This window comes from Salvia hispanica, chromosome 4 (genome assembly GCF_023119035.1).
Source record: "Salvia hispanica cultivar TCC Black 2014 chromosome 4, UniMelb_Shisp_WGS_1.0, whole genome shotgun sequence".
In the NCBI taxonomy this organism is placed as follows: domain Eukaryota; kingdom Viridiplantae; phylum Streptophyta; class Magnoliopsida; order Lamiales; family Lamiaceae; genus Salvia; species Salvia hispanica.
This window is the reverse complement of record NC_062968.1, coordinates 45,109,058-45,120,550: the sequence shown is the minus strand read 5'-3', so window position 1 is coordinate 45,120,550 and position 11,493 is coordinate 45,109,058. Positions and strand designations below refer to the sequence as shown.

The 11,493-nt window shown below is 35.0% G+C and overlaps 2 protein-coding genes across 2 annotated transcripts; both read right to left on the bottom strand.

Annotated features, from left to right (window-relative positions):
- Positions 1 to 1,952: 1,952 nt before the first annotated feature.
- On the bottom strand, positions 1,953 to 3,921 carry LOC125220028. Its single transcript, XM_048122140.1, has 3 exons — positions 3,604 to 3,921; positions 3,078 to 3,389; positions 1,953 to 2,704 (listed from the first exon to the last, which is right to left on the bottom strand). Exons 1-3 carry the CDS (start codon positions 3,871 to 3,873, stop codon positions 2,111 to 2,113), a joined length of 1,176 nt encoding a protein of 391 aa, XP_047978097.1. The 5' UTR covers positions 3,874 to 3,921; the 3' UTR covers positions 1,953 to 2,110.
- Positions 3,922 to 7,308: 3,387 nt separating this feature from the next.
- LOC125224372 lies at positions 7,309 to 9,965 on the bottom strand. The gene is made up of 2 exons (XM_048127764.1): positions 9,215 to 9,965; positions 7,309 to 7,789 (listed from the first exon to the last, which is right to left on the bottom strand). Exons 1-2 carry the CDS (start codon positions 9,571 to 9,573, stop codon positions 7,570 to 7,572), a joined length of 579 nt encoding a protein of 192 aa, XP_047983721.1. The 5' UTR covers positions 9,574 to 9,965; the 3' UTR covers positions 7,309 to 7,569.
- Between the last annotated feature and the right edge of the window lie 1,528 nt (positions 9,966 to 11,493).

Here is an 11,493-nt window from a genome sequence, read left to right as displayed (position 1 = left end):
AAAGGGAAATATAACATCTTCTATGGGATAAACTAAAACGAAAAGTGTGACATCTTTTGTAGAACAGAGGGAGTGCTATATAAAGATATAATCTACCTATCATTATGTTTTTTTTTCTATCCATTTTTTATTACTACTTGTATACACTAAAAATAAATATAATTGTATATGACACAAATTTTAATATACAATCAATAAAGTAAGAAAAAGTAGTGTTAGTGGATTGTAGGGTTCATAAAATTTTTATATTTAAAAATTGGTCTAATTTTGATGGATGATCCAAAATGATAAAAGTGATATATTTTTTGTGCACGGAGGTAGTATATTATTTTAAATATACGATGGGTCAAACTAATCTATTACTCCATTCGTCGACGATTAAGTGTCTTATTACTTTTACTATTTTTAGTAATAGACCTCATATTCTACTAACTAATAAGACTTATATTTTATAATGACTCACATTCTATTATTTTTTAACTTGTTTTCTATTATACTCTCTCCGTCTCATTAAATATGCAACATTTGCTTTTCGGTACGAGATTTTATGTAGTGTTGTTTTGTGAGTTAATGAAGAGAGAATAAAGTAAGAGAGAAACAAAAGTAGAAAGAGTATTGTTTCCATTTTTAGAAATGTTTCATTTTTAATGGGATAGACCAAAAAGGAAAACGTTTCATTTCTAATGGGATGGGACAGGGGAAGTATTTCTTAAAGTTTTCTGTGAGTTGACTTAGAACACTTATTTGGACAGAGTATTAGTGGAGGAAAAGAGATGGTCCATACTTCTTTCATTTTCCAAAAAAATCCAAAAAAATAAGTACTTTTGATTTGCTCTAGATTCTAATTCATAATTAAAAATTATGCATTAGAGAGTAAATAAATGATAATTAAAATATATTATTATTGGAGAATGAGTTTTACTTCGATAGAAAATTTTTTTTATAAATTTAAAAGTTTAAGAAGTGTATATTTTTTTTGGAAAGATTAAAAAGAGAAAAAAAAAAGGTTTATTTTCGTGGGACAGCGTACTCGCATAGAATAAAAGAAAAGCCATATAAGACACGCAATTGGATTTCAATGCCTACTTGTTCAAATTTTTAAATTGGTATGCTTAAAGAAGTCCAACAAAGAGGCATAATCAGTGTCTTTTAAAACAAGAATCAGAGAGACAGGCATAATTATGATCCGAAAATGAGAGTGTATGTTTTCAAACCAAAATTTAATTTTAAAAACCAAGGGGACCGAACCGGGTCGAGTTTATGGAGTGGATCGAATTTAGGGTTGCTAAGTGGGTTGTGGGCTAGGGTAGTAGGGTTCAAGCAGTGATTGGGCTTGATCACTGGGCCTCATCACAACGAAGCAGACAAAAACAAATTAAATTCCCTTGGAGTTAGTACTGACGCATCATGTTTAGTGTTTACTGATATACCCCATCCGTCCTCGATTAAGAGTCACACTTTTCCATTTTGGTTCGTCCTCAATTAAGAGTCACACTCCATTTCTATCATAAATAGTAAGTAGGTCTCACATTCTACTAACTCAATTCACTCACATTTTATTATAAAACCAATATAAAAAAATGAGTCCCACATTCCACTAACTTTTTCAACAACTTTTTTTACATTTCTTAAAACCCGTGCCCGATCAAAATGTGACTCCTAATCGGGGACGGAGGGAATAGATCATTAATCTACTAAGGTTGAAAATATATAGATATGAGTAAATTAATAATGTATACTCCATTCGTCCACAAACAATAGATCACTTTTGTCATTTTGGTACGTCCACAAAAAATAGATCACTTTTTTAAAATGGAAAGTTTATCTCTCATACTTTCCCACTTTTTCTTCCATCTCTCCTATTTTACTCACTTTTTCTCTCTATCTTTCTGACTTTACCTATTTTTTCTCCTCTTCTCTCTTACTTTATCAATTCTACATTAAAACCCGTGTCATACACAAAGTGATCTATTTTTTTGGACGGAGGGAGTACAAACTAACTATTCACGGACCACAATCTAAAATCAATGCCAAAAAAGCATAATTCTACGATCCAATTGTCATTTGCGAGTTAGTGAACTTATCCTCAATAAGTAAGACAGGGATCGAGTCATCTACGGTGATCATCTAAATCATAGTGTTCATCAATTGCAACCACCTTCTTCCTCCTCCCACTTCTCGAAGCACAACTTCTGCTATACTTATCCAAAGCCTTACACCTCAGCCGATCCTCATCGTCGCCACCATCGCAATCACCCAATTCCGCGGGAGGCAGGAAGCAATCCCTCGACAGCCCCTTGACGTTGAAGTCGATCTCCTCAACGCTCCAAATCTCCTCCATTCTGCTTCTGCTGTGGCTCTCGGGGATATTGTCATCAAAACTCGACAGCCACACCGTTGTCCGGCCCCCGTGAGCAATGTTGACGCCATTGATTGCTCTGTAGTCTTGGATCAACGACTCTGTTTTGGTCTCCCAGTGGATTTCTTTCATTCTCACTGAGTGAGAGTCTTGTAGTTGGATTAATAGCCCACTTTTCTGGCTAAAATACCCCCAAATTGTGTGTTTGATTATTTCTGCGTTGTTGCTGCTTCTTGTGGCCTCTGTTTCAAGCTTTAGCACGAAGCAATCCTCGCCGTTGATTTTTTTCTCGCCGATGCAGATGGAGTTGGAGAATAAGTCTGATGTTCCCTTTGGATCGAGCCCCTAATAGTGCACAACATTGATCACAATTACTCAATTAAACTAAAAAAATATATTACGACTATCTCACTTTGGTGTATAAAACAAAAGTTAAAAAAGTTGGTTTAGTTGTTTAATGATATGCGACATTTTTCCTCCATCTCAAGTCAAAAGGAAAAGATGACTTTTGAGGTTGTGTGTGACAAAATAACAATCACAAAGTGAAGACTAATTAAATATATATATGCGCGTTTTTGGACTATTGATGACTTGGTGATTTCATTCGATGTAAAAAGGTAATCAGTTGGAAAATTGAAGTATTTCTTTAGTCAAAACTAGCAAATCAAATTTGACAATTTAAACAAAAAACGAGTTGACTATTGAATTGAAACCGTACTTGCAAGGAGCGGCGCAGAGGGCGTGGGGGAGCACGGGAGGCGCGCCACGGAGTGTGGCGCCACGCGACCTTTCCATCGCAGCCGGCGCTTAATTTGAAAGCGGAAAGCATGAGCTCCAGACTCCACAGCGCGGGGCTCTGGTGCCACAGCACGAATCCGCCGAATTCCCCCGCGCCTTTATTCATCTTTCTACCATCAGCCGCCATCTTCACCTTCCCGACCGCACACATGTTTTCGATCGAGTCGAGGGCATGTGCGCCGCCACAAGCCGCTACATACTGTTGGACTATGTATGAAGCCATCGATTTTTCCTGCATACCAAAATACAGCACAATTAATTTCCAAAAAAAAAAACTTCATATGGATTTAATCAAATGCAAACTCTAAATATTGTACAAACTTCAAGTTATAATCTGGATCGTTAGAAAATATCAATAGATGATAAAATAGTAGCAACAAAAAATGTAACACAGTATGAACGGAGCTCCAAGGACAATATATATATGTGATAACATCAAGACTTACGATGGAGTGGGATTTGATGTCGTGATCAGAGGAGATCGGGAGGGGTAGCAACGGGGCTCCAACGACGCTGAGCAAGGACTGAATCTCCAAGGCGCGCGCCTCGTAGTCCGGGGAAGGGCGGGGGGCGCGGCCGCTCTTGAGCCAGGACTTGACAGCCCGCCACGGTTTGCTGGAGTTGGAGGCGGCTGCGAACATCTCGTCGGGGACGGGGACCTCCAGGACTGTCTCGAGGCCGTCATCCCCGTCGAGGTTGGGCCACAAGGTTCTCATCGAAAGGGGTTTGAGTTTGGGGTGTGTATGTAATAAAAGATGTGGACAACGCAAAAGAGTTTTTGTTTGAAATGGTAAATGGCAATGTTTATATAGTCCAATGTCCAAACCATATGAAAAGACAATGTCTTGTTATTTTATGCTTGGGGTATAATAGTCCAATTAGCTTTATCGGACATAGGGAATAATATCATTTCCCACCTAATTTTCTCATATATGTGTCGTCAGTATAGAATTACTATAATTTATACAGGTTCTCACATTCCTTTTACAAAAAATTAATTACAACTTTCGAGTTATGTGAGTGAATGAGTTGTAACTATGCTTGTAATTAAGAAAATGTATTTGTCATTTATTTTATTGCAGAATAAATACTTTATATTAGTGACTTTTGTTTATCTTTTCAATAGACTTGCTCCTTTGACGACTCACTAAGCCAATTAGCAAGACTGGAAGAAAGACTTAGATGGCAAATCAAATTACTAGTAGTATAATTTTGATTGAATTATAAAGAATTGATAACTATGAGGAAATTTGATCGATATACCACGTTGCAAAGGCGACCAAAAGCATCTTTCATAGACTCATAAATCTAAATGGAAGACCAATGGGACAAAAAATTAAATCTTAAAAATAATCAGCATATCAGATATGTGTCCGCAATTCCGTCAAATAAATAATTATGCATATACTTCTACATTTATTCCCAAATAATAGGTGTGACGCACTTCAGATTCAAGATTTAAAATAGGTTTAAACTTTAAATTATAATATAAATCTAAGTAAAAGATCCAGCCACATGTATCAGGAAAAATTTGATTATAGGTTGATTCAAAGAAAAAAGTTTCCTAAATGAGATTTTTTTAATAATCCGTTAAAGAGAACCACGTCTTACCTTACTTTAAAATATCCAAGTAAATATAACAAATACTTTTACGTAAATGAGAAAATCGAAATTACTATATAAATTTTAGAAAAAAAGATAAATGTACATAAATTGTACATGTTCATAATATCCTTAAAATTTTAAATTTAATTGAATTTAATTAAAAATTATTTTTGTTATTTGTTGGATTATTATGTAGCAATAAGAAAGAAGTGATACATATATTTAATATCAAATTTTAACATGATTTCAAGTTTGATTCGAATTAATTATACAATATTTAGTTAAAAAAATATATTTTTCCTTAACTATACAAATATGCTCTAAATTAAAATTAAAATTAAAATTTTAATTTTTTTGAAGTGTTGCAAAATGATTAGTATGATATTTATTTTTAACCAGTTAATGTTTGTGAATCCATTTTTAAGGTAAAATTTTAAAAGGGTTCGAATATGTTCGCACAATTATATACATTACACAATATAACAAATCTATGATTATTAATTGAAATTTAACTAACTCTATTAATATCTACATTAAAATAGATTGATCCAACAATATATCTGAATTAAATTTTTCCAATTAACTGAGGATTGGTGTAATCTGATCGGGGAAAAAAAATCTACCACTCCAAAATTAATCATGAAGTGTATTTGACGCAATTTTATCTGAATCTAGCTTGTTTGTTTACACACATGGTGGGGAATATTAAATCTTCACAATATAACAAAAAGAAAACAGAAAATCTCATGATATATTCTAGCTATTTAGCATCAATAGGAGAAATATACTGTGAAACCAAGATCTAAATTATGAGGAATTATAGTATGCTTGTAAGAATAAAATCACAATCTTTTACATAATTCAGTTTGTTTTCTTCGCGAATGATGATTGAGCATTACACAAGAAAGCCTGAATTAGAATTTAGAATTAAGGCTAGGATGACTGTATCTCTAACTACAAGTTACTTATTGTTATGTTGTACTAACATGCATCTTAACTTGACATTATTAATTTAATTCTGAAAACCTTTAATCGACATACAATTTGTCGGCTGGAGCCACCACATGTGACCCACATCTTAAGCCCACAATAACAAAGTTGGTTAATAATGACAACGCTCACACATGCATTTTGTTTTCTTAAACTCAAATAAGGCAATTTCCTCAACAGTCAACCCCATAGCCCAGCACCACAGTCCGACACGAGATTTTATTCAACTTTTTTTTATTAGGCGGTAAGATTAAAGTTAATAGAAAAATAAATATGTTTCTATTTTTAATAGTAGGTCATATAGACAATAAAAAAAATGAATCATATATTTGATGGGACAGAAGGAATAGTAAATATTAGTCTAGACATTTTTAAATTTCAAGTGAAGATCGCATTTAATTTAGACGAGGGAAGTTTAATTGAATATTGTTCTAAAGGTTATTCAATTTAGATGAGGGAAGTTTAATAGCATCCCCATCCGTGCTCTTAGCTAAGAGCACGGAAGTAGGCCCGGACCCACTTTTACTCCTTGTCCTTAGCTAAGAGCACAACACCCACATCCGTGCTCTTGGCTAAGGACAAGCTCAAGGGTCCCGTCATTCTATTATTCAATTTAAGTACTCCAATTATTATAAACATTTCTACATTATAAAAATACATTCAAAAGTAAAAATTACATAATTAAAATCTTAAAAAATAAAAATACATAATTAAAATCCTAGAAAATAAAAAAATCCTACAAAGATGAGAATATGAGAAAAAAGATGAGAGAATGTAGATGATAGAAAAAAGATGAGAGAATGTGATTTTTTTTGTGTTGAAGTGGGGGTATTTATAGATGAAAATGTGAATTTTGGGGGGAAAAAATTGAAAAATAAATTAAAAGTGGGTAGAAAACGGATATAATTTTTTGGGAAGTGGGAAAATATTTTTTTTTATTTAAAAACATTTTTTTAAATAAATTTCGAATTAAAAAAAAATAATAAAAAATCGAATTTGCCCACGCCTATGCCGTTGGCCAATCAGACGCTGCCACGTAAGGGTGCTCAGCGGCACGGACGGACGAGCTGCAGCGGCGGACGGACGACGGGTGCTCAGCGGCAAGGACGGACGGATGGCGGTAAGAGCACCGCTGCGGATGCTCTAATTGAATATTGTTCTAGAGGTTATTCATAGATGTTATGGGTGTTTTTTTTAAAGATTTGTTAGACAATCATAATTTAATGTAAAGGGTTGTGAGCCTCTTTAGCAACAAAGAAAGAGCTACTAATTCATAAGAGACTTTGTTCTAACATTTAGAAAAACTCAATTAATAAAAATTAAATATCTAACAAAGTTTAATGGTCTACACAGCACTCACTTGATCATGTATGATTGTCATGCAAGGGATAAGGATTCATCTTGTTCCCAACTTATTATATACTTAGTTCGTTTTTTTTGTCAAATGAATGATAACTAATGTTAATAGCTTGTCATCTAAGAAATTTGGACTTGCTTAGTTCGGTATCTAATTTTTTCCTTTTTAAACTCTTGTTTTACTATTAAGATACAATGAGTGGTAGCACAAAGTGAGGAACAGAGAATTAAGACAATTAAGTTTGTTTGTACATAACTGAAGCATGATTGGTATAATTAAATGAGATGGTCTCTTGTGCACGCGTGCACGAAGAGATCGTGCATTTTGCAGAAGAAGGCAGGGGAGGAGGCGCTAATGTACACAACGGTGTGGATAGGCGCTACGGAAAGGGAAAAGGGATACACCTCCAAAGAGTGGATATTTATCGGGTACTTACTGGTTCACGCAGTCTCCATGAGTTTCAAGATGGCACGTTGAAATGGAAAAGCCACGATATGACAAACGCAAACACCATGCAAGCTAACAAGAAGTTGAGAAAGCGCCGGCCTTGCCAGAAGTTCCGCGACTGGGATGCTGCACTTGCAGCAGCAGTATCACCGGTCTCGTTCCATGACTCTGTCAGCTCGGTCTCAGTTACCCCGACCACATTTTTTGCAAGGGATCCACATATCTCACAGGTTCTGTATATCACAACATACAGAAAAATCATGTCATTTTGCGTGCTCTTCACTTTTTCTTGACCGGAAATTAATACTCAGAACTCATTTCCAATCAGCAGGCTCTACGTTTCGAAGTAATTTACAGTGAATTGACCATAAGAAAAAGAACGAGAACATCCATACAGAGCTCTAGACTCCTATTCGTATTTAAGGACTACGCTCATTGTAACATCAACCAAAGCAATGAGTAACTAATACAAAGTGTATATGATCTCTAAGAAAATATGTACCCTCACCAAATCTAAAGACACAAGTATAGCAATACACTAGAATATCTGAAATTTCATTTGATATACTCGAAAGAATATAAAAGACTTTCAATGAAGAACACCTTTTCTTCACTTGAGATTCTCGAAAGAGTATGCATAATGAACCTAAAATCCTTCATAAAATCATGAATTTGTGCTAATGTAAAAAATATTTCCACAATATATCAAGAATAGTTTTAATCGATCACAGTAAGCAGGTAGCTTTAATTCATTGAATAAAATAACGCGGTAGAAGCATAACATCTGAGGCTCCATACATAGAAGTTTCTAAGTAATATTCAGCTAGCAGAGGATGCATAGTGTACAAGCTCTTTTCACTATAGCTTATATGCTTCTCGTTGGGTAACATCTTCATCTCCGATAACAAAAGTCTCAAGTCCTTAGTTAAATTTCAACTTTCTCATAATTTAAAACAGCTTTAAGATTTCTCTGACAAAGGACCAGAAAATGACTCCACTTGCAAAGTAATATTCTTAGAAAAAATTCTATGATAGGGATAAGAGATGCTGGATCGAACGAGTCATATTCTGTGACGAAAATAGATAGTCAACAAGGTTTAACATAGATTAGGATGAAAGGCAAATAGATCTATGTTTAAGGTTTTCATTGCCAAAATGATTCAGCAAACCATGTACTAAATGACTTGAAATTACTAAACAACCACAACAAGTAACCCAACTTTCCCTAACTGATTTAATTTCAATAGATCCAATTAATAACAATACCAAAACCGCCCATTGTAACAAGGCCAAGATTGAAAGAGAAGATTAGATTCTCACAATGTGAAACAAAAGTATTTCACTATCAAACCATTCCTAGTGCTCACATCTTTTTGTCCAATTACCATACTAGCATTCTTTTTTTCTCTTTATTATAAAGCTAAAGTTCATAAGATCCAAAGGAGAACATTCCAATTTATCTTCCTTATGGTGAACCTAATAGAAACACAAAACAATCAAGAACACAACACTTCATCATTCCCCAATTCAGCAACTTTAACAGCTAGCAATCAACTAAACAAACAGTTCACCACAAATCACATCAAGATTTGTTTTTTAATGTAGTAAAATGGAGATGAATGGTTTTGCAAGATGAAATTATTTGTGAATTTACTTACTTGTCTCCTTTAATCTTGAACCATGCCTCAGCACATTGGTTGTGGGCAGCAGCCAAATCCTCCTTACAAGAGCATCCCAGCTCAATGGCAAACCCTGAGTCCTGATCAGTTGCATCCATGCTGAGGTGGCATATCCTACAATCCCTCTCAATTTTAGCCAAATGCAGCTGAGCTCCACCTTCCAGATCCACAATCTCTACAGAGCACTCGGATACACTGGATTCTCTCCTCTCCTCCCCACCATTGCCGTTTTCTGCCACAACCACAATCTCGATTGCAACTTTCCTTAAACCACCGACATTATCAGAATCAGCTGCAGATTCCAAATCCGCATTACTGGGTTCTTGTAAAGTTTGCATCTTTGGATAAACCCAGGTGAAAAATCTTCATGTAAATGCTAAATACAATCAATATCATCAATAACCTCTCTCTCTCTCTCTTGGGGGTATATTATTGGATTGAGGTAGCTAATGTAGTGGCAGCATTTAGGTGTCAGGTGATGGGACAGAGAGAGACAGAGGCAAGGAACAAGACAGCCCCCAAAAGAAATCAGTGGAGCGAAAATCAGGTGTCTGTATAGAGAAACAGAGAAAAACACACAGTAGACGCTGTGAAACAGAAGCGTCGGTAGGGAGAAATACGGTCGTCATAAAAGGGGGGAGTTCGTTTTTGGACCATTCTTCTTCGCCGGAATTTAAAATAGGAGTAGTATCTAATTCTAAACCTATGATTTTCATTCGTTTTAGTCACATCCAAGTGATCAAAAAAACAAACACATACACGTACAAGTGTTGGCTTCTGATAAATAAACAGATTTATAGTTGCCCCACACGAAAAATACAACCTGGTGTTATTGCTCCTTTTTTTTGAATCGTGGGATACTTGCTCCTTCCTGAAAAGTACGTATAATACTCCCTCCAACCTCTAAATATTGTCCCACTTTGACTAGATACAAATTTTAAAAAATATAATAAAAAATAAGTTGAAAAAATTAGTGGAATGTGAGTCATACTTTTATAGTTTTATTTTGTGTGTTAAATGGAGAGAGAATATATTACTTTTATATTCATGTGAGAAAAAACTTTTTCCAAAAATAGAAATGTGACATCTTTTTGGGACAAACTAAAAAGGAAAGTGTGACATCTTTTGTGAGACGAATGGAGTATATTAGTTTTATAATAAAATATGAATAGGAATGAGTTAGTAAAATATGAAGTCCACTATCAAAAATAATAAAAAATAAAATGAGACAAATTTTGTGCGACGGACAGAAATAGAAAAATAAGACAAACTTTCAGGGATAGAGCGAATATCTATTTACATCTGTCCCATGAAATATGATCATTTCTCCTTATACTACTTGAGCCACTTTAGTGGAAACCAGAAGGACTGGAGCTGTTGGATGTTGCTCAGTGCTGCTATAACTTAACAACCAAAAAGCTCTGCGTCGAACTTCAGCCCCTTCGAGTTGGCCACGGGGACCTCTGACGCCCCACACCATTGCGATACTCATTTTCAAATATCAGTAGAGTTTAGCAAATTAAACAAATTCAACACTTAAATAATTTGTAAATAAATATTAACATACACATTAATGCATAAATACATGAACTTTGGACTTATTTTAAATTTGCACATAGTTGTGAAGAAATACACAAACTTAAATAAAAAATGCTAGTGCAATTTCTTAACAAATGAAATAGGAATTAAAGAGGTGAGTGGAGATTTTACCTTCTTATGGAAGCGATGTGGATGGTTGGAGGCGACAGACTTGAGCACGGGCTGCACGGCTGGAGGGCGGAGGCGGCAGGATGGGTAGAGATAGGTGATGGGTTAGAGGCTTGCTGGCTTGGAGAGAACGAGAATGGAGGCAGGTAGAAATCTTCTAGGGTTAGAGAGTGAAGAACGAGATAAAAAGAGGCTTGGGAGAAAAAGAGTGAAGAACGGCGGCTTGGAGAGTGAAGAAATCTTTTAGGGTTACAAATTTTGGAGTATATGTATTCAAATCCTTTTCATATCTTTTGTCATTTTTCCTTCTTAATCCTAGCCCCACGATTTTGTCATCTGACGGTTAGATTAATGCCACGTGTCATTTAATAATGCACATTTTCATTCTAATAATGCACAACGGCTAATAATGCAACATTATAGACTAATAATGCACATTTTCATTCTAATAATGCACAACGGCCAATAATGCAACATTATAGACTAATAATGCATTGATCACAACCATCCAATTCAAGGATTCAAAGGTTGAGATTAAGAAGGAAATAGGA

Excerpts from the sequence above, each read along its gene's own strand:
- LOC125220028 (XM_048122140.1), bottom strand. The coding sequence starts at position 3,873 with ATGAGAACCTTGTGGCCCAACCTCGACGGGGATGACGGCCTCGAGACA. Across the intron at positions 3,390-3,603 it reads ACATCAAATCCCACTCCATC|GAAAAATCGATGGCTTCATA; the intron begins GTAAGTCTTGAT and ends TTTGGTATGCAG. Across the intron at positions 2,705-3,077 it reads CTCTGCGCCGCTCCTTGCAA|GGGCTCGATCCAAAGGGAAC; the intron begins GTACGGTTTCAA and ends GTGCACTATTAG.
- LOC125224372 (XM_048127764.1), bottom strand. The coding sequence starts at position 9,573 with ATGCAAACTTTACAAGAACCCAGTAATGCGGATTTGGAATCTGCAGCT. Across the intron at positions 7,790-9,214 it reads TTCAAGATTAAAGGAGACAA|AACCTGTGAGATATGTGGAT; the intron begins GTAAGTAAATTC and ends TGTGATATACAG.